At 51.1% G+C, this 19,241-nt stretch overlaps 12 protein-coding genes across 12 annotated transcripts; 6 read left to right on the forward strand and 6 right to left on the reverse strand.

Annotated features, from left to right (window-relative positions):
• Positions 1 to 148: 148 nt before the first annotated feature.
• On the reverse strand, positions 149 to 473 carry N7462_003712 (uncharacterized protein; the record flags this gene model as incomplete). Its single annotated transcript, XM_057075438.1, has 2 exons — positions 149 to 343; positions 387 to 473. 2 exons carry the CDS (start codon positions 471 to 473, stop codon positions 149 to 151), a joined length of 282 nt encoding a protein of 93 aa, XP_056934943.1.
• A 428-nt stretch (positions 474 to 901) lies between these two features.
• Positions 902 to 1,292, forward strand: N7462_003713 (uncharacterized protein; the record flags this gene model as incomplete). The annotated part of the gene is made up of 2 exons (XM_057075439.1): positions 902 to 1,024; positions 1,149 to 1,292. 2 exons carry the CDS (start codon positions 902 to 904, stop codon positions 1,290 to 1,292), a joined length of 267 nt encoding a protein of 88 aa, XP_056934944.1.
• A 32-nt stretch (positions 1,293 to 1,324) lies between these two features.
• Positions 1,325 to 1,525, reverse strand: N7462_003714 (uncharacterized protein; the record flags this gene model as incomplete). Its single annotated transcript, XM_057075440.1, has 1 exon — positions 1,325 to 1,525. The coding sequence occupies one exon, from the start codon at positions 1,523 to 1,525 to the stop codon at positions 1,325 to 1,327; it is 201 nt and encodes a 66-aa protein (XP_056934945.1).
• Positions 1,526 to 1,794: 269 nt separating this feature from the next.
• Positions 1,795 to 5,037, forward strand: N7462_003715 (putative plasma membrane H(+)ATPase; the record flags this gene model as incomplete). Its single annotated transcript, XM_057075441.1, has 5 exons — positions 1,795 to 2,194; positions 2,255 to 2,478; positions 2,554 to 2,718; positions 2,795 to 3,265; positions 3,325 to 5,037. 5 exons carry the CDS (start codon positions 1,795 to 1,797, stop codon positions 5,035 to 5,037), a joined length of 2,973 nt encoding a protein of 990 aa, XP_056934946.1.
• A 1,091-nt stretch (positions 5,038 to 6,128) lies between these two features.
• N7462_003716 (glutamate--tRNA ligase GUS1) lies at positions 6,129 to 8,496 on the reverse strand (the record flags this gene model as incomplete). Its single annotated transcript, XM_057075442.1, has 5 exons — positions 6,129 to 7,044; positions 7,100 to 7,588; positions 7,647 to 7,733; positions 7,785 to 8,170; positions 8,236 to 8,496. The coding sequence occupies 5 exons, from the start codon at positions 8,494 to 8,496 to the stop codon at positions 6,129 to 6,131; spliced, it is 2,139 nt and encodes a 712-aa protein (XP_056934947.1).
• A 168-nt stretch (positions 8,497 to 8,664) lies between these two features.
• On the forward strand, positions 8,665 to 9,693 carry N7462_003717 (mitochondrial 54S ribosomal protein uL1m; the record flags this gene model as incomplete). The annotated part of the gene is made up of 4 exons (XM_057075443.1): positions 8,665 to 8,912; positions 8,984 to 9,413; positions 9,458 to 9,547; positions 9,601 to 9,693. The coding sequence occupies 4 exons, from the start codon at positions 8,665 to 8,667 to the stop codon at positions 9,691 to 9,693; spliced, it is 861 nt and encodes a 286-aa protein (XP_056934948.1).
• Positions 9,694 to 9,870: 177 nt separating this feature from the next.
• Positions 9,871 to 10,818, reverse strand: N7462_003718 (COG2 family protein; the record flags this gene model as incomplete). Its single annotated transcript, XM_057075444.1, has 2 exons — positions 9,871 to 10,740; positions 10,804 to 10,818. The coding sequence occupies 2 exons, from the start codon at positions 10,816 to 10,818 to the stop codon at positions 9,871 to 9,873; spliced, it is 885 nt and encodes a 294-aa protein (XP_056934949.1).
• Positions 10,819 to 11,182: 364 nt separating this feature from the next.
• Positions 11,183 to 12,430, forward strand: N7462_003719 (uncharacterized protein; the record flags this gene model as incomplete). The annotated part of the gene is made up of 1 exon (XM_057075445.1): positions 11,183 to 12,430. The coding sequence occupies one exon, from the start codon at positions 11,183 to 11,185 to the stop codon at positions 12,428 to 12,430; it is 1,248 nt and encodes a 415-aa protein (XP_056934950.1).
• A 452-nt stretch (positions 12,431 to 12,882) lies between these two features.
• On the reverse strand, positions 12,883 to 14,021 carry N7462_003720 (Mrp/NBP35 family ATP-binding protein; the record flags this gene model as incomplete). Its single annotated transcript, XM_057075446.1, has 2 exons — positions 12,883 to 13,815; positions 13,989 to 14,021. Coding segments are annotated over 2 exons (966 nt in total), but the record flags the coding sequence as incomplete, so codon positions are not given.
• A 379-nt stretch (positions 14,022 to 14,400) lies between these two features.
• N7462_003721 (protein phosphatase regulator SHP1) lies at positions 14,401 to 15,716 on the reverse strand (the record flags this gene model as incomplete). The annotated part of the gene is made up of 3 exons (XM_057075447.1): positions 14,401 to 15,121; positions 15,186 to 15,580; positions 15,642 to 15,716. 3 exons carry the CDS (start codon positions 15,714 to 15,716, stop codon positions 14,401 to 14,403), a joined length of 1,191 nt encoding a protein of 396 aa, XP_056934952.1.
• A 929-nt stretch (positions 15,717 to 16,645) lies between these two features.
• N7462_003722 (TOM13-domain-containing protein) lies at positions 16,646 to 17,117 on the forward strand (the record flags this gene model as incomplete). The annotated part of the gene is made up of 2 exons (XM_057075448.1): positions 16,646 to 16,951; positions 16,995 to 17,117. The coding sequence occupies 2 exons, from the start codon at positions 16,646 to 16,648 to the stop codon at positions 17,115 to 17,117; spliced, it is 429 nt and encodes a 142-aa protein (XP_056934953.1).
• Positions 17,118 to 17,517: 400 nt separating this feature from the next.
• Positions 17,518 to 19,101, forward strand: N7462_003723 (membrane insertase OXA1; the record flags this gene model as incomplete). The annotated part of the gene is made up of 3 exons (XM_057075449.1): positions 17,518 to 17,607; positions 17,659 to 18,396; positions 18,460 to 19,101. 3 exons carry the CDS (start codon positions 17,518 to 17,520, stop codon positions 19,099 to 19,101), a joined length of 1,470 nt encoding a protein of 489 aa, XP_056934954.1.
• Between the last annotated feature and the right edge of the window lie 140 nt (positions 19,102 to 19,241).

The following is a 19,241-nucleotide window of genomic DNA, read 5'->3' on the forward strand; positions in this document are numbered from 1 at the left end:
TTCTTTGACCTACCTTTGCATTTCTGTATCTTTTTTATTCGATTCTCTAGATACCCATAATCTATAATATTTCTTGTGGTAGTCAAATTATACAAGACAGCTGAACTTACACGAAACCAACATCCATCCTGTACTTGCGAATTGAAGCCTAGTAATTTGGTGGCCAGAACAAATCGAGATAGGAGAAATTGGGAACAACAAGAAAGCGCGAAGGCGAAAAGTTGACATTTCCAGAAATGAAAGGCTTCTTCCCACCTCTTCGAGCCCATGGTTCTCGAGTCTCTAGACTCACCTTGATCTCCGCACAACACTCGTCATTTGCTGCATGAGCAGTCAGTCTGGCCTAGATACCGCAATAAAGGATGTTTCATACAGAGCCTACTTACAACTGAGCTATATGTTTCAGGGTGAGTAGAACCCCCAGAACTGGCAGATCCGTAGATAATAGACAGACCGCGGGACTTGGGAACCATTTCAGCGAATGATGATACGATCGCGTTGACACTGTCAGTCTGCTCTATTCCATGCTCAATTGGATATGTTCATTGGTTGTAGTTGGTTACGAGGTTGGAAAGGGCAGGGATCACGTGGGGGGGGGGAGAGAAGGGGAGAATGACCGACGCCAACGACCTGCGCTTCGTCTGCCTTTGCATCCTCAAGTTCTGCACTCGATAGGGTTTTTTAAGCTTTACAATAAATTCAATGAATCATGAAGACCGGCGACTAGGACTTGCTGTTGATCACACTGCGTCGGCTGTCAGCGGAAATACCGCCGTGAACATGACGTCGAGTATTCTCGGGAGGAACCAAACACGCCAGTGAGCTCAACGGAGGATGACAGAGGCCAGGGCTTCCCACCACCGGAATAGATGGGCATTGTGGGACTATTCAATCGCTCGCAATGAAGAGCATCACAAAACAATCGTCGACAACTGTCCTGCTGTGGTCGTGGAGAGAAGCTTCGATGGGAGTAACAGAAACACGCAACTTCCGGATGCTGAACCAATTGTGCGGAAGCAACCGGGTAGGCCCATCATGGTCCATCACGCTAAATCACGCTAAAGGGCGATCCAGCCTGCTGATCTCCACCGGAGCTGCGACAGTGCAACAGTGTACAACGTTCGCGTTGTTTTCTTCAGTCAATCCAGACTGTCGTGCTGTCCCACGGGACCGTTGCCGATGGCACCCTCGCGGGCATCCGTGGGCGAGGCTCCAGTATCGCGCCAGCATCGGACCCGTATTGGGCAGTCCAACTCAATACGGGCGGTAAAAAGGAAACGGCCCGTTGCTGAGAAGGTTCGTCCGGCCACCCCTATCCAATGTCTCATACGTCAAGACCTGTCAAGCATTCCTCGAATCGTCGCTCGCCGGTCCCTCGGGCTGTCCTGCTGTTGAGCCAGAAGGCAGAGGGCATGCTTCTATACTCGTCGCGGCGGCTGGAGGTTGCCGGGAGCTTCCTAGTCTCGACGTCAGCATGATTGACAGAATGAGGGGAAACTTCTGGAGTCGCCTTTTCATCCTTCATGCTTAGAAGAAAAACAATTGCTGCTGTTGTGGGTGACTTGGATTCTCTGGATATTCACACTTGCTTGAACACGGTGTGTTGAGGGGCTGAAGACAGGAAGGGCCATCCTTCCTCTTTGTATCATCTGTGCTGTTTCGCGTGCTGCTGCTCTGCTTCCATCCTGCACGTTCCCTCATTCCCCCTCTTTCTGAGTGATTTTTCACAACTCGGGCTGAATTGTGCGCTTGATCAATTCATCTCATTGTTCAACTCGATTCCAACCTGTCATTATGGCGAGTCAAGGCGATGTTGAGCGTGCGGACGGCCGTAGGGGCTCTCGCATCTCTCGCGCATCTCTGAAAGAGGACTACGCTAGCCTGGATGAATATGGCAAACTGGTAAAGTACGTGTCTACTTTCCGTGATGCCAACGCAGACCTCGCCGATGATGGCGATTTCGAGGAGAAGCGGGTGTGGTATGCACCATGGAAAAAGCGCAAGGTCCGTGTGAGAAGGCTCGACGACACTGCTAGTTTCCCCGATGACTGGCTCATCACCGATATTCGCGAGGGTCTGTCCAGTGAAGAAGTGAACCACCGTCGCCGCCGCTCTGGCTGGAATGAACTCGTTTCTGAGAAGGAGAATCCCATCGCAAAGATTCTCTCCTACTTCCAAGGCCCTATTCTCTATGGTAAAATATCTGGTTCCCCGGAATAATTGAGGTTGAATTAATTCTGACTACATGATATAGTCATGGAGCTGGCTGTGCTTCTTGCCGCTGGTCTCGAGGACTGGGTTGATTTCGGTGTCATCATCGGTATCCTCTGTCTGAACGCGGCTGTTGGTTGGTACCAGGAGAAGCAAGCGGCTGATGTGGTCGCAAGTCTCAAAGGAGATATTGCTATGCGTGCACAAGTTGTGCGTGACAATTCCCAGCAAGAGATTCTAGCTCGTGAACTAGTTCCCGGCGATGTTGTATGTCTTCCTCACATATCATACTTCATATCCTTGACTTCCCTCTGTTGTGTCACATTCTGACGAGCTCTGCAGGTTGTCGTTGGTGAAGGCCAAGTTGTACCAGCCGATGCCAAGATCATCTGTGAATTCAACGATCCTAATGGCTGGGAAGAATTTAATCAGCTGCAGGAGCAGGGTATGCTTGGCGGCGGCTCCGAATCCGATGATGAGGATGAAGAGAACAAGAATGAGCAGGCTGTCGAGTCCACTGAACAGGGCAATGAAGCTAAAGAAGGGGGGAGAGGACGAACAGCAAGTTCAACGCCCCCGCAAGCGCGGATATCCCATTCTTGCCTGCGATCACTCTGCCATTACTGGCGAGTCCCTTGCGGTGGACCGCTATATGGGTGATGTCATCTTCTACACAACGGGCTGCAAGCGTGGAAAGGCCTATGCCGTTGTCCAAACAACTGCGAAGACTTCCTTCGTTGGACGTACTGCCAGCATGGTGCAATCCGCGAAAGGTGCCGGACACTTCGAAATTGTCATGGATAACATCGGAACCTCGCTTTTGATCCTGGTCATGGCCTGGATTCTTGCTGCTTGGATTGGTGGCTTCTTCCGCCATATCCCCATTGCATCTCCCGGTCAACAGACATTGCTTCACTACACTCTTTCATTACTGATCATTGGTGTCCCTGTCGGCCTTCCCGTCGTCACTACTACCACTATGGCAGTGGGTGCTGCGTATCTGGCGAAAAAGAAAGCTATTGTCCAGAAGCTCACCGCGATCGAATCCCTTGCTGTAAGTGTTTTTATTTTAGAAAAGCATGTGGTTACGAGGCCCAAGCTAAACGATTTTAGGGTGTGGATATTCTCTGCTCTGATAAGACTGGTACTTTAACTGCCAATAAATTGAGCATTCGTGATCCTTACGTGGCCGAGGGCGTCGACGTTGACTGGATGTTTGCTGTTGCTGCCCTAGCATCTTCGCATAACATTGAGTCTCTTGATCCTATCGACAAAGTGACCATCTTGACTCTTCGACAGTATCCCAAAGCTAGAGAAATTCTTCGACGCGGATGGACCACCGAAAAATTCACTCCATTTGATCCGGTCTCGAAGCGAATCGTCACTATTGCAACTTGCGATGGAATTCGATACACTTGCACTAAAGGCGCGCCGAAAGCAGTACTCCAACTTACTAATTGTTCAAAAGAGACTTCGGATCTGTATAAATCTAAAGCACAGGAGTTTGCTCATCGTGGCTTCCGTTCTCTAGGTGTGGCTGTTCAAAAGGAAGGGGAAGACTGGACCCTGCTCGGCATGCTTCCAATGTTTGATCCTCCTCGAGAAGATACCGCCCAGACTATCAGCGAAGCTCAAAACTTAGGGATCAGTGTGAAGATGCTTACTGGTGATGCTATTGCTATTGCAAAGGAAACTTGCAAAATGCTAGCATTAGGCACTAAGGTGTACAACTCAGACAAGCTTATCCACGGTGGTCTTAGCGGCGCTATGGCTGGTGACTTGGTCGAGAAAGCGGACGGCTTTGCGGAAGTCTTTCCGGAACATAAGTACCAGGTGGTTCAAATGCTTCAGGAACGAGGCCATTTGACCGCTATGACCGGAGATGGTGTCAACGATGCTCCCTCACTGAAGAAGGCAGATTGTGGAATTGCTGTAGAGGGTGCTTCTGAAGCCGCGCAATCGGCTTCAGATATCGTTTTCCTCGAGCCTGGCCTGTCGACTATCATTGATTCCATCAAAGTGGCACGACAGATTTTCCACCGTATGAAAGCGTATATTCAGTATCGTATTGCGCTTTGCTTACACCTGGAGATATACCTGGTCACATCGATGATTATTCTCAATGAGAGTATTCGAGTCGAGCTTATCGTCTTCCTCGCCCTATTTGCTGATCTTGCTACTGTCGCTGTGGCCTATGACCACGCATCTTTCGAATTGCGTCCCGTGGAATGGCAACTTCCGAAGATCTGGTTTATTTCCGTACTTTTGGGCGTGCTACTTGCTCTGGGTACATGGGTTGTGCGAGGTTCCATGTTCCTTCCGTCTGGTGGTATCATTCAAAACTGGGGCTCTATCCAAGAAGTCCTGTTTTTGGAGGTTGCTCTCACAGAAAACTGGCTGATTTTCGTGACCCGTGGTATTGACACCTGGCCATCTATTCACCTGGTGACCGCCATTCTGGGAGTGGATATTCTTGCTACCATTTTCTGTTTGTTCGGTTGGTTCACCAATCAAGATATGCCCACCATACCTGCCGACCAGTTCGTCGAGACCAGGAATGGCTGGACTGATATTGTTACTGTTGTGCGGATCTGGGGCTATTCCCTCGGTGTTGAGATTGTCATTGCTCTCGTCTACTTTATTCTCAACAAGATCAAGTGGCTTGACGATCTCGGCCGTGCGAAGCGCAGCAAGGGCGATATCAAGATTGAGAACTTGCTGGGTCATTTGGCCCGTCTATCGGTCGAGTATGAGGAACCAGGAACTGGCAAGCCCATTGGTCGGTTCTTCCTTTCGGCTAGCAAGGAAGAAGAAGACGTAGAGTGAAGACGTGTGGCTTGTGATGTGTGCTGTGCGCCCATAAAAGGATGATTGGAATAATGAATCGTGAGGAAAGCCATGCTTATCCATCCGCACTGAGATTTTTCCTTTTGGGCCCACAATGAATGATATCTTACGTTATTATGGCTGGTTTCTTTGAGACAGGGTGTTTGTGCCGGAGTTGTCTCATTGTTAACCTAAACTTAATGTTTCATCAGTCTGCTTTCCAGTACTCTTAATCAGGAATTGGAATATACCTATTTTTGAAAATTTTCGCATCGGATGGATAATTGTATCACGTCTCACCTAAATGGCCCGAACATAAAAGAACTGGCCTCGCCCTGTCCTCTCTTTCCTACCCTCGTTCTTTGCATCTTGCCCTAACTAACCACTGCGTCTTAGCCCTTAGCCTAATGCATATCCTCTTTTATTTCGCTGGATATGCCGCTCAATACGACACTGTGGACGTTCTGGCTAGCATTGGTTAAACTTGAACCTCTCTTCAGATTCTCCCCCATTCACTTATCCCTTGGATTCTGTTTGCTACCAGTTCCACGATTGAAAGAGCTTCTATGATTGATACCCGTATCCCAATGCACCTTTGAGCTCTCTCTTTTGTAACATTCTATTTGGTTTCCGTGACAGTCTCATATTTTTGGCGCAATCCGAGTCCCGTCTATGCCTCGCTACCCGACCCTCTCTAATCCTATCATAGCCTTCTCGAAAATTCAAAAAGCTATTGCCATAGAACATTTCCTTCCTGTCAGCTCGTTGAAATAGTATGAAGGCTGCCTATTCCTATTCAATGATACTAGCAACCTTCCCGTTGTAGACTATAATTTATCCTATACTAAAATCGTACTTAAGTATATATAGGACATTTTAAGAGCGGTAGTGAAAGTCAGAGGCTAGATTATCCAGAGCTCCTAGTCAATGTAAAAATATCTCAACCTGATCTACGCACCCTCAACACTGTATTTTCTACCAAATACCCGACCAATGCTTAAGGAATTTGAACATTTCATAAATATGATAAAATACCTGAAAAGAGTTTAATCGTGATTTTGAAGACGATTTTGAATCAAAACATCCGACATCTATTTGGCCTTGCCAGTAGGGATGTTGAAGAACACAGCCGGCTTGCCAGGTGCAAAGGCACGGTCCATGCGGTAGAAGCCCTTGCGGTCGAACTGGATGATATCACCAACTTGGAGCTTGGCAACATTGTTATCAGCCAGGGCAGAGTCACGGAACTCGGTATTGTAGTTGAGAACGTCCTCAAGAACGTCATCCTCGCTGAGCGAGTCCTTCTTGAGCAGGTAATCGAAGTCGACAAGCTCAACAGGTATCAGTTCAGGGCTGCCAGTGGCCAACCAAGTGACCTTCTTTTCCGTCTTCTTCACATCACCAGTAGGGTTTAGCTCGAGCTCAAGGTTGGTGATGGTGCCATTGGCATCAGCAGTGATCTTGCGGACGAAGGCATTGCCCCAGTTCATAAGAGTAATCTCCTCATCTTGCTTGAACAGCTTAGCATCAGCCTGCTCAAGAACAACATCAGAGCTGAAGGCAACTGTCTTCATGCCAACTGCGGCGTTCTTGGCGTGCTTGGCCTTCTCCTCAGTGTAGGGAGTGGAAGGGCCGTTGGTAATAGTAGCCTTAACAACATCCTTGTCCACAACAGCGGTGTGGCGAGGGGCGACGGGGTCAATGTACTTCTTGTTGGTGGCCCAGATCAAAGCCCAGTCGAAGAGGGTAACTGCCTTTGAAGGACCCTGCTTGAGGATGAACTCGCGCAGGGCAGGAATGGTCATACCACGGCGGCGAATACCGCGGATAGTAGGGAAGCGAGGATCATCCCAGCCCCAAACAACACCGCTCTCCACAAGCTTGGTCAGCTTACGCTTGGAGAGAAGAGTCCGAATGAAGTTCATGCGGGCAAAGTCCCAGACCTGGACGTGACGGAGGCTGAGAGCGTTCAGCATCCACTCATACTGTGGATTGCGATCACGGTACCTAGGGACACAATGTTAAGACATATTGACGTGGAAAATTTGGAGAGGAGACAAACTCGATAGTTCTGAGAGCGTGGGTGACGCCTTCCATGGAGTCAACGACAGGGCAAGCAAAGTCGTAAGTAGGGTAAATCTTCCATTTAGTGCCGGTACGATGGTGAGGAGCCGGGTTGCAGCGGTAGATGACAGGATCTCGCATGGCCTTGTTCTTATCATCAACCGAAATCTTGGCACGAATGCACCAGCGAAGACCCTCGGGAGTGCCCTTCTTCATCTCCTCGAAGCGGGCCAGACTCTCTTCGGGAGAGAGCTCACGACGCTGGCTGGGCAGTCCGTCCCAACGCTGGGCGGCCATGGTCTCCTTGTCGGTATCATCGGCATAGGCCTTACCAGTCTTGATCATTGTGAGACCGTAATCGTAAAGCTCATTAAAGTAGTCACTGGTGTATGACACCTTGTTGGGCTTAATACCCATGAGGGCAAGGTCCTCAACGATAGCATCTTGGAACTCCTGCTTCTCATTGGACGGGTTGGTGTCGTCGAATCTTGGATAAAAGTTAGCCTTTGAGACGCACTTGACTCAGAGTAAGAAGAGGAATATACCGGAGAAGAAGGGTGCCGTTGTACTTCTCATGAGCGAAGTAATCGTTCAAGAGCGCGGCCTTCGCGTGTCCGATGTGAAGATATCCACTATGACCATTTGTTAGCACCCATGTTCAAGGATGGTAGGAGGAAACTAACGAAGGCTCTGGGGGGAAGCGAGTAACGACACCGTTCTCGGTGTTACGAAGGGCAATGTCGTAGCTAGCTCCCTCCTTAGACTTTGCACTCTTCTTCTCCCGGGCAGCGGCGGTCAGTGACTCCAAGGCAGCAGTAGCCCAGGGGCACAGCTCCTCCAAGAACCGATACCAGCGGGTCAGGTTGACAAGGGATCCCTTCTTCAGGGCAGCAACGGCGACGCGGTTCCCGCGGAGGGCACCCCACAAAGCAATGTCGGCAGTGGAGAGGGAGTATCCGACGACGAAAGAGCGCAAGAGAAGGTGAGTGTCGAGGTGCTGGAGTAGAGGGTCGAGAGCCTTGAAGTCAAAAGTAGTGAAGCTGTCTAGCTGAGAGATCCATTCGTCCTCCTAAACCCATAGCGTTAGCACATCTGGAATTCAATCAAGGTGTTGGAAGGAGGAATAGTTCTCACCAGCTTGCTATCCTTGCCATTCAGGTAGGGGAACTGAGCACAGAGCTCTTTAATGGCATCAATAGTGCCAAAGACGGAATTGGATCCATTGAAAAGCTGGAGAACAGCCTTGTCACCCTCGCTGAGGAGCGCAGTATCTTCATAGTTGATGTTGATCACGGGAGAAGGGCGGGCTGCGTTAATTGAGGTAACAATGAGAATCACCGGCAGCAAAGCAGCATGGTTGCTGCGGGTAGCCACAGTCAATTCGAACTGGGTCATTGTGCTTTTTGTTCACACAGAAAAGTGGGATGACTCGAGCGGAAGTCTAGCGGAGGGGCAGTGACTTATCGCAGTCATTTATCGGCGTCATGTTTCTCCGGGCCCCGAGAGCTGCCCGGCAGAAAACAATTGCATTCCGTGGTGGAACTCAACCATCGTCCCCAAGCCATGTCGTCCTACGGCGCCATAATGCCCACAGCGGCCCGCGGCCTTTTCTTGTCATGCCGCCCATCGCTCCGAGAAAAGTCAATTGTTCCGGCGCTATCTGTCATTCAGCAGGTTCGCGGTGTCAAGAGCAACCCGCAGGCTAAGGGCAAGGGGAAGAAGGAGACCAAGGTCGATCGGAGAGGGCCTCGTGAATTCCGACAAAGGAACCTGAAAGATATTGAACAGTATGCGCTGTGTGATGCAATGCGGTATGTTTCCTCTACGTGAAAGTGAACTCGGCAGATGCGTGATCTGGGTTCTGACATGGTTCTTAATACAGCTATCTCCGGGCAATGGAAGTCGGTCGCGAGCCCACAGCATCGAAGTACGAAGTGCACATTCGTATTCGCACAAAGAAAGACGGTCCAGTCATCCGCAACATGATCCGATTCCCCCATGCGGTCCAAACCGAATCCCGTATTTGTGTCATCTGTCCCCCCGAATCCAAGCAAGCAAAGGAGGCGCTTGCGGCAGGCGCTGTTCTTGTTGGTGAAGACGAGGTTTTCGAGGCTGTCAAAGCTGGCAAGATTGAATTCGACCGATGCCTTGCCCATCCTGATAGTTTACCGGCGCTCAACAAAGCTGCGCTGGGCCGCGTCCTTGGTCCTCGAGGTCTGATGCCGAGTGTGAAGACCGGTACCGTTGTGGAAGATGTTGCTGCTCGTGTGGAGATGTTGCGTGGAGGTACTACCTACCGAGAGCGTGATGCTGTCATTCGTCTCCCTATCGGTCAATTGGGCTTCTCCCCGAGCAGCTGCGCGACAACCTGCGTACCACAATCGAGCAGATCAAGAAGGATGCTTCTGGGCTCAATGATCGCATCAACAAGGAGATCTACGAAGTGGTGGGTTGCTCCATCAATCATCTCTACGGGAAAATCAACTGACTTTTCAATAGGTGTTAAGCTCCAGCCACGGGTCCGGATTTAGCTTGAATGGCGAGTTCAAGTCGGACCACTCCCCCGAAACCTCTGCCTTGACTGGCGTGTAAAATACTTTTTTTGTCTTATATTCATCTTGGCGTGTACAGATTTTGTTTTATTAGGAAAAGGACCTGGTGTATCATGGTATCATTTGTGTTCAATAGAGACTCCCCAACCTGAACGCCGACGCTAGTATGTATAAGTCCAGCTCGTATCCCCTCATTGGTGGAATAGACGATAGCAATCTATATCTTGAGATTCTTGAGAGCGGCAACGGCACTCACATCCTCCCCCATCAAGTTATAGAGGCGCAAGATGGCCATCGTTCTGATATCACGCTTGTTGCCCGCCCGCCCATCCTGCTCCAGGGCAGTCTTCAAGTCTAACAGAACCGTGGACTTGACCCTCGACAAGCGTGGCTGCTGAGCAACTAGGAAGGGATGATTTTCACCCACTCGCTCGGCAATGGAAGTGAGAAACACAAATTTTTGGACATGACGTTCGAGTCGCTTCAAGGAGACCGGTGCTGCGTCATCTTCCAACTCTTCGTCCTCACTATCATGGCTATCACTGTCATAGAGATCGGACTCGGAATCGGATTGATCAGCCCCGGAAGTATCCTTTTGTGGGGCCGAGTTGTTCCCGATCATCAGTCGATGTTCCAGTTCGTCGACTCGCTCTGCATAGTCCAATAGATCTTTGCCGATGTCCGAGTGCGTTCGCAACTGTCGCTTCTCATTCAAGAGCCCCTCGACTTCTCGACGGCGAGCCTCGATCTTATCCCGAATTGATTGCACATCTCGCTGGAAGGACAGAAGGCTCACTTTGACACTTTCAATTTTCTCTTCACCTCCGCGGAGAGCGGTGCCTAGCGAGAGGAAGTCCTGATAGTTCTCGTTGACCAAGTCCAACAGCTCTTTGTTCAACAATTGCTCCAATCCTCGCAATTCTTGACGCAAATCTTCAAGGCTTTGGTGGCGATTCGTCAAAGAGGACAAAAAGACGGCCGGGTCAAAGTCCGGGGCGAGGAAGGAAGTGCGGGAGAGAGGCTCGGGGAAGGGCAAGCTGGAGGAATCATCGTCGAAGTCGGAGGCCGACCCATCCGAGTCGGCAAACTAGCTCAATTAGCTTGAGCTCAACTCGATAATATTAATCCAGCTGAGCCGAGGCGAGCTTACCTGAAAACGATTCATGATGTGCCGGATGGCAGGGAGTGGGAGCAGAACAAATGCCGCTAAGTGGTGGAGCGTTGATGCCGAACGTGTCGGTCTTGGCGTTTGTTTGGTCGACTGGCAGTTGATGGGGGCTCCTCCTTAGAGCTTAGATCTCACGGTCTCACGGTCTCACTTCCCAGGATGTCTCCTGGTCATCCGCTCAGACACTGCCAACGCATCGCCTCATATGCATACGTGCATGCGACTCGGACGCACCTCTCCTCGTGAGTCTGCTGTCGACGTGTTGCCCCCGCATATCCAGATCTTACCCGAGCGGGGTTTCCCCTTGAGTTGCGCTGTCCCGCATCAACGCGAGCTTCGGGGAAAATCGCATTGACGCAAAATGGACCCAGACACACAGTCGCCACGATGGGATGGAAATCGCCTGTCTGCATCGTCTTTCCCGCGACAAGGTTGGTCCCGCCTATCGCCGTCCTATACGCCTCCCACGGGAGATGCAGCCCCCTCACTCCACGCAAACTGGCGGCCCTATAACTCCGCCGGGGACCATTCAGACCGAGATCGATCGCATCAACCATCGACTCTGTATCAAGTTGACAGTGATCCTCAGCCCCCATCCCCAAGAGATCGTGGAGCCAGCCCGGTCTCAGGGCAGCCTACCACTCGCCCAACTTACCCGGTCCTGGTAAGAGCATATTCCGGCAATGCGGAGGAGGCGAATGGTAGGCGCTCCGCCATGTATTCGCGTCGCCTGTTCTCCTCTGGCCTGAAGGGTTCAGTTTCATCCTGTCCATCGGGCCCGCCGATGCCGTCGGACAAGGACTTCAGTATAGCGAGCATACTGCAGGCCATTGACCCCGATATCCGCACAACACTTGACTCAATCGCCGAGATCTGCGGCCGCAGCAAATTGAGCCTTGCCAATGAATATGACAGCCATATCGCTCCATTGGGAGAGATTCGTGCTCCGCCTGGCGGGCTGGTTCCCGTTGAAGAGGCAAGTTCGACCGACGAGCGGCGCGCTGATGAGGGCATAGAGATCTTTGAGGATGAACCTGACCTGATGGATACTGGTCGTGACATGCATCTCTTCTCATTTCATCGATATCTCGAAAATCTTCGACACACCGCCTCTACCCTGGAACGCAGCGGCGCCTCAGCATCCAGAGCGACATTAGTTGCAAATGATGCTCAGCCTGCCTCCAGTAGCCTTCAGTTGGATTCAGCGACAAGCATGGAGCAACCAGCCTTTACCCTGACTCGAGAGCTTACCTCCGGGCCAAAACAGTCGGGACGAGATCTACTTGCGAAGCAAGATATTTCTGACCCTGCCAACAAGCAATCGCCTGTTGCAACACCTGCTCTTGTTTCGGAAATTCATCTAAATGCACGAACAGGGGACCAACAAATGACCTCCAGTTCTTGTCAACTCAACGCCGGCACCCCTAATCCTTATGATAACGAAGCGTGGTGGAACCCGGAGGTAGTCCAATCGCTCCTTGGCTGGCTGAGGTGGACTACTCGCGCCGTGGGACCGGAATCTCGACCGGTTGTCCAGTCTGCTGAAGACCGTCTACGGGCTATGCTCGAGCGGCCAGATCGTTATAGAAGTTACTCTCCTTCGCCATAGCCCGCTGGCGACTGACTCTACTTGGGCAAAACATGCTCTATAATGATCTATGTGAAACGAACGACTACGATTTTAATGTGTGTAATGACTCGAATATTTCAAGTGTCTAAGCGCAATACACTGCACTTTTTATAGCCCTTCTCACGACCCTGGCAACGCCTTTGCTATGTATCTATCTCTCATGATGTACTATTTAGCCGGTTGACCGGCGATATTGTTCACTTTTGCCAACAAAGACAGTCTATGGTAGGAGAGCATTCTACATAGCTCGTGGAATCGGTATATATTCTCTCTCCAACATTCAAATATGAGACTTTTCATGATAAACATGCTCAAATACAACCCATGCACCATTCAATGCAGCCCAAATAACAGAGATATAGGTATTTATCAACCCCTGTAACGCCGTCGGGAACTTGGATCATGGCCTCGGACTACTGCTGAGACGTACCATTTGTTGTCTGGACACCTGTGATTATACTTTGCGCGAATTCTTGGAATCGAGGATACGACCAGCCTTCGCTATACCGCTCAACAAGAGGTCTCGAGTCCGGCTCCGTGGGCTCTCCCACTTGGTTGTCTTGCTGTGCCTCGACTTCGTCTTCGTCATCACTTTCTGACTCCATCTTCCCTTCAACTAATTCCCCGAACTTCACGTCCACAGGTACGCGTCCCATAAAGGGAATATTCAGCTGTTGCGCCATGACCTCTCCACCACCACTGGAGAAGAGATTGCTCACTTCTCCGCAGCACGGACACGCATAGCCCGACATATTCTCAATGACACCGAGAACGGGAATGCTGGTCTTGACACAGAAGTTGGCTTCTTTGCGAACATCAGACGTAGCCACCGCCTGCGGGGTTGTAACTAGCACTGCGCCGGTGAGCCGGGGCACATTGCTCTGGGCCGCAACAGCAGCATCTGTACTGGAAAGAGTGAGGAGTTGCTCAGCCAGCGCAATATGCTCGTCGCTCGTGCCTGGCGGCGTATCCACCAGAAGATAGTCTGTCTCACCCCACGAGACATCTGATAGGAACTGCCGTATCATGGCGGTCTTCTTGGGACCACGCCAGATGACAGCGTCTCCGCGGTCGCGGAGAAGGAAGCCGAGGGACATGCAGCGGAGAGAACCACGGGCCTTTGGTGATGAAGAGGATGGAGAAATGGAGTTTGAAGATGCAGAGACAGCATCGTGAACTGGTACTGGGAGCCAGCCATTAGGCGATTGAGTGATCTTTGCATCCTCGAGGCCAACGAGTCGGGGAATGGAGGGGCCCGTCAAATCGATATCGAGAATCCCGACGGATTTTCCCTGCAGGGAGAGTGCTAACGCTAATTGGAGAGTGACCGAGGACTTGCCTACGCCTCCCTTGCCGGAAAGCACCTGCGACAGTGGTTTGTTAGCTATTTCTGAAGGAGAGAATCACTGCGGGCTGACAGCTTCATCCGCTTCGCAAGGGTGATTTTGTTATCGATAAGGTGGCGGATGAGGGGCATGGCTCTACAGCGCTTGCGTTGGGGGCACGCAGGGGCATTGAGCGCTCAGAAAGGACTCACCAGCACAATGTTTTTCACACCGTCCAGGGGCATATTTGCGCAATGTGTAGTGGCAAGTGAGAATGTAGACAAAATGACGGACAGGCCGGTGGAGTGGGGAGCCGATGGCCGGATGCTTATCAATCGCCGCCTGACTAAAAGCGCAATGCAGCAGTGGGTGGTTCCGCAGTCCAGCCCTCTCTACGAATGCCTCTACATGGGATTCAAGTCTGGTAGACCATTAAGTAGAATTTTTTCATTGCTTAAGCATCGTTGGTCTACCTTCCCACCATGATGGTGTCGCTAATCACCATTGAGTTTAATGTCAAGTCCTGGTGTAGAATGTCTACTCTTCGCCACTATCGACTTTTGAATACAACTCCACGAAAAGGAGAAGACGAGGAACAAAATTAAACGACGGTGTACGGTTGCTCTATTTCCATTTCTGAATGACCACACCGCCACGATTAAACTCAGGCAGGTCGCCGAGGGTGATCTCCCAGTCGTTAAGCTCCTTGCTGGGGAACGTCGTCATCAACACCCACGCCCGGTTTCGGCCATCTGGGGTCGAGGCTGCGACAAAGGCATAGACGTCGCCAATAGTAGCAGTTGTGTTGAAACGAGATGTCAAGCGAGTACCGTCTCCGAGACGGATTTGGAGAGTGACAGTTGGCTGCGACTCATCCACTTCAGGCTTGGCCGGTCCAGAACTCGTTGGAGTGGAGGTTGCCGGGGGTGTGGAAGGCTGGCTCTGAACACCAGGAGTCGGACTGCCAAGGCGCTGGCCCGCGCCCGAAAATGGCTTATATTTAGGCTTGGGCTTCACGTATTTCTCATCGTGCTGCTTCAGCTCTACGTCGACTTCTTGGCCAGCTTGAACATTCATGATTGTAAGAGGAGCGCGACCCTGACGGATACCATCCAGGATCTCGGCATTGCGTGGGTCGTCTGAGCGATACAGCTCCCCATCATCAACCGAAAATCCATCGGCCCAGAAGTGGAGGGTTCGGTGGACGCGCTGAGGACGTTCCTCCGTGGGGCCGGAGGGGTCCTCAATCACGCGACTCGGGGCATCATCACCACCAAGGGTGCGGGCGGTGCCCGTAAAATGGGACTGTCGTGACTGAGGCTCATCTGAGGGGGGTGGCTGGGCCCTGTGGTTTGCGATTATTAATATCAATGTCAGTTGCGCCGAGGGCAATGGCTAGGGCAGCTTACCTCCGAGCCTTTTCTAGAATCTTCCTCTTAAGATCGTCGGGATTCTGCACAGCCAATCCAGACTTCTCACCACCAGCAAAGAAATCCTGGTCCATATCTCCATCATCAGATGACGAATCGCCACCACTCCCTGAAGCGAAGTCGCCCAGAGTCGCAAACTTCTTTTTCGGGGCTGCGCGACGACTCGACGAAGACTGGGGTCCGGCGGAAGATGAGACTCCGGCATCACTTTCACCAAGACTTCGGCCTCCTCCAGTTGCTCCAGTGGATTCTTCTGCGCCGAGCCGTTGACCTTCACCGGTATTCATGTCCTGTAGCGCTTCGTCCTGCTCCGCAAAGAATTCCGTCACGGCCGCTTCCATATCCCATCCGTTGGCAGCGAGGTACTCCTGAGCCTAGAAAATAAAATCTGACTGTTAGTGACGCGTAACATAATGTACTTCCAGCTGTACCTGCCTCTGCTGGCCGAGTGCCTGTCATGTTACAGAACTGAGAGACGACCTCATCGTGGTCTGCGGGGTTGTTGTCCATGCTTGAGTGTTATAGACGGACACTGAGCAGCAGTATACGAGAACTCCGAGGGCTGAAATTCTTTAGGGGTAGAAGCGAGGTCGATTTCGGATGGTGAAGAGAATGACCAGGCGTAGAACCGTAGATTCGAGTTGTAAACCAAGCTGAGCTGGACGAGCCAGCTAAACACCGCGGCAGGTACGTCACCTACCATTGGTCAGCCGGAGCGGAGGATCTTCCGACCCTTTGACGCCTGAGGCTCTGCTCCGATCTATATTTCAGAACTTCGGAGTATTGCGCTGTTCTCAAGAATCATCATTCCCTGGCAAGATTCATGAACATCACTAAAGTTGGAAAGTTTGTGAGAAGTTTTGCTACTTCCCTCCATCTTTCACCATCATCAACCACCTTGGCAATCAATTCGCCCCGCGTTCGAGGGTAGGTATCCACAATTTCTCTGGGAGGGGACAAATTTCACTGAGGAGTATGGAATTAAAGGTTCCAGGGATAGGTGTTTTGGTCATAAATAATCAACTCAGAGCTCATATACATACTCATGTCTCGAGCGCCTAATCGCAGGTCGCTGAACCTCCGCAATACATGTTTGAAAGTCGATCATAACTGCTCGCTTTCAAGAGTCCTGTGAATGCCGTTAGATCACACTAGAAAGGCATATACAGCATCTATGAAGACTTCTCCACACGGATACCTCCTTAAAGTAGCAATGAAGGAAATACCATGCACTTCTCAATCATCTCGACGGGGGTGTGGCGTCGATCCGCTGACATAATCAATCCACCACCTCTCGCCCCAGGGAGGAGCATCTTGACCCGTCTGGAGCTATTGACGAGACGGCCGAACCCCATTCTCACCCGAAATTCCCCTTTATCATCTAAAAAAAACCACTCTGATTTTCTGTCCATTCTTTTGATCTTCATTGCACGGTGCCCATGGCCTCTGACGCCGCCAGCTCGCGGGTCGACCTCTACGACTCGACCATGACTGTCCCCTCCGACTCGGAAAACTACTCGACAAACCACGAAATCTCGTCTTCACCCCCCTCAACCTCCAGCTCTCCCATGATTCTTTACAAGCCGCCAACTATTTGGGGTATTCTCCGCGGAGCGGCAATCAACCTTGTCTTGCCTTTTGTGAACGGGCTGATGCTGGGATTTGGCGAGCTGTTCGCCCATGAAGCGGCCTTCCGTCTTGGGTGGTCTAATACGAAGGCAGGTCCAATGGCGACACTTCATATCGTATGATAGGGCGCATAAAGGCTGACTTTGTTCCTGTCTCTAGATCTTCCCGACTTATCGACGAACGCACGCCGTGGGTCCTGGCGTGGAAATGCGCGAGCTCCCTTCAGAGCGGCGGCGTATTACTTCTCAGTCTGGACTAAAAGACACTTCATCTCTTGAGTAGTCTTGTGTCGATTCCTTAAAGGATGGCCAAATTTCAAGAAAAAAAACAAAACAGCACGACCTTGCCCCAAAAATCGAGACCTGCATTTGTACCGGAAAGATGGCCCCGGTAAATGACTGATTGGAGTGATACCTATCCTGAGATCAGGATGTAGTGCATGTACATAGACTGCTCTATCGGCGCCTGGCGATATTGGAATTTCCTTTTTACATATTACCTAGAATCATGATATTGTTTGCGAAGTTGAAGATTGCTTTACCCGACGTACCTGCCTGTGTATCAGTCGCGGCTTCGGCCCGCCTGTCCTCCGCCCGGCAGAAAAAAGCCTCCCCGAGAGCGCAGGAGGCGTTCCTGTATTCTCCGCTCTTTTATTTAATCTCTCGCGATCGTTGCACACACCATGATGGGAGCTGCTGGCCTGAAAGGGCCCGGTGGAGCCGCCGTCTTTGCGCGTCAAAGACTAAATATGGCCTCTCGATCTACTCGATCGGTAGGTCTATCTGCAATACTTGCAAGCCCCAACATTGACTGACTGCCGCAGATATCAACTTTCCGGCCGCAACGCTTCCAGACTCCCGGTCAGAAGAGCCAATTGACGCTGAATTCCTCTGGAATCGCTTCCTGGCGCTCGGCTTCCACTGCAGTCGGCCCTGCTGCCGTTCGTTTCAACTCGACCTCCAATACGACTCCCGCTCCTTCTCCGGAAACCAACGCACCGGCCGATGTCAGTGACATCGGCTTTGACATCTCCCAAATCCCGGAAAAGATCGGATATCTCAAGGAGCTTGGACTGGATTACGGTTGGGGCACATCGTCAATGGTTCAGTATGCGGTCGAGCATCTCCACATGTGGACCGGTCTTCCATGGTGGGCTAGCATTGTTGGTGTTGGTCTAGCGATCCGTGTGGCCCTTTTGAAATCTATGATTGATGCTTCCGACAATGGCGCCAGGATGCACAACTCTAGGCCTTTGCTTGATCCGCTCCGGCGCGAAATGATGGTTGCCCAGAAGAATGGCGAGACTGCCAAGTTCCAAATGAAGAGGCTAGAGATGTCCAAGCTTCATTCCGATTATGGCATCAAACCCTGGAAATCTTTTGTTCCTATGTTGCAGATCCCCTTTGGTTACGGCGTGTTTCGGGTCGTCCGTGGCATGACCTCTTTGCCAGTACCGGCCTTGCTGGACGAGTCTATTCTCTGGCTGAATGACCTGACCGTGTCCGACCCCCTGTACATCCTGCCAGCCATCTCAGGAGCTTGCATGTACTTGACATTCAAGGTTTGATACTCCTCTGCATATTTAATATCGAGCTACTACTAACAAAACGATTGCGCGCAATAGAAAGGAGGAGAGACTGGAACTATGGACATCATGAAGACCTCTGCCGGTAAAGCGATGCTGTTCGGCCTTCCGGCAATCTCGTTTGCTTTTATGGCATTCATGCCGAGCGCGCTTCAGCTCTACTTTTCAACCACTGCCATTTTCGCAGTCTTTCAATCTTACGCTATCAACAACGTCGCCTTCCGCGAAAAGCTGGGTATGGCAGTTCCCATCAATCACCAAGGCAAGAAAGAAGCGAAGTCCAATTTGGAACGCTTGCAAGATCGGGTGGCAGGTATAGAGGACAAGGAGATTCAGGCCCAAAGTGCTGGATCAGGAAGTCAGAAAACCAGCAAGTTCGACCAAATCTATGACAACGCCGCCAAATGGGGCAAACAGGCCAAGTTAGACCTTAACGAGAAGCTGCGTGAGGCCTCAGGCCAAGTCACCAAGAATGCAGACGGTTCGCCTGTGGCCGCACCCCGTCTCACGGCAGCCGAGAAGCGTGAAGCCGAGCTGTATGAAGCAAATGCGAAGGCGCGGGAGATTTACGCCCGGGAGGAGCGGAACCACGCCCGCCGGAGTGGTCAAATGAGGACACTCGCCAATGAGAGAAGGAAGGCTGAGGAGTCTCTGAAGAGATACCAGGCTGCCCGGAAGTAATTTCATCGCATGTGTATAAAGTGTAAAATATGGCGCTGTACTTTGCATTCTGGTTTTCATGTATTACAGAATTAGAATTATTTTTTAACACTCTTCAATCGTACGTCCACCAGCTTATACCAAATCATTTATTATGTTGT

The sequence above is a fragment of the Penicillium macrosclerotiorum genome, assembly GCF_028827735.1.
Source record: "Penicillium macrosclerotiorum strain IBT 26536 chromosome Unknown utg000003l_segment0_segment0, whole genome shotgun sequence".
In the NCBI taxonomy this organism is placed as follows: domain Eukaryota; kingdom Fungi; phylum Ascomycota; class Eurotiomycetes; order Eurotiales; family Aspergillaceae; genus Penicillium; species Penicillium macrosclerotiorum.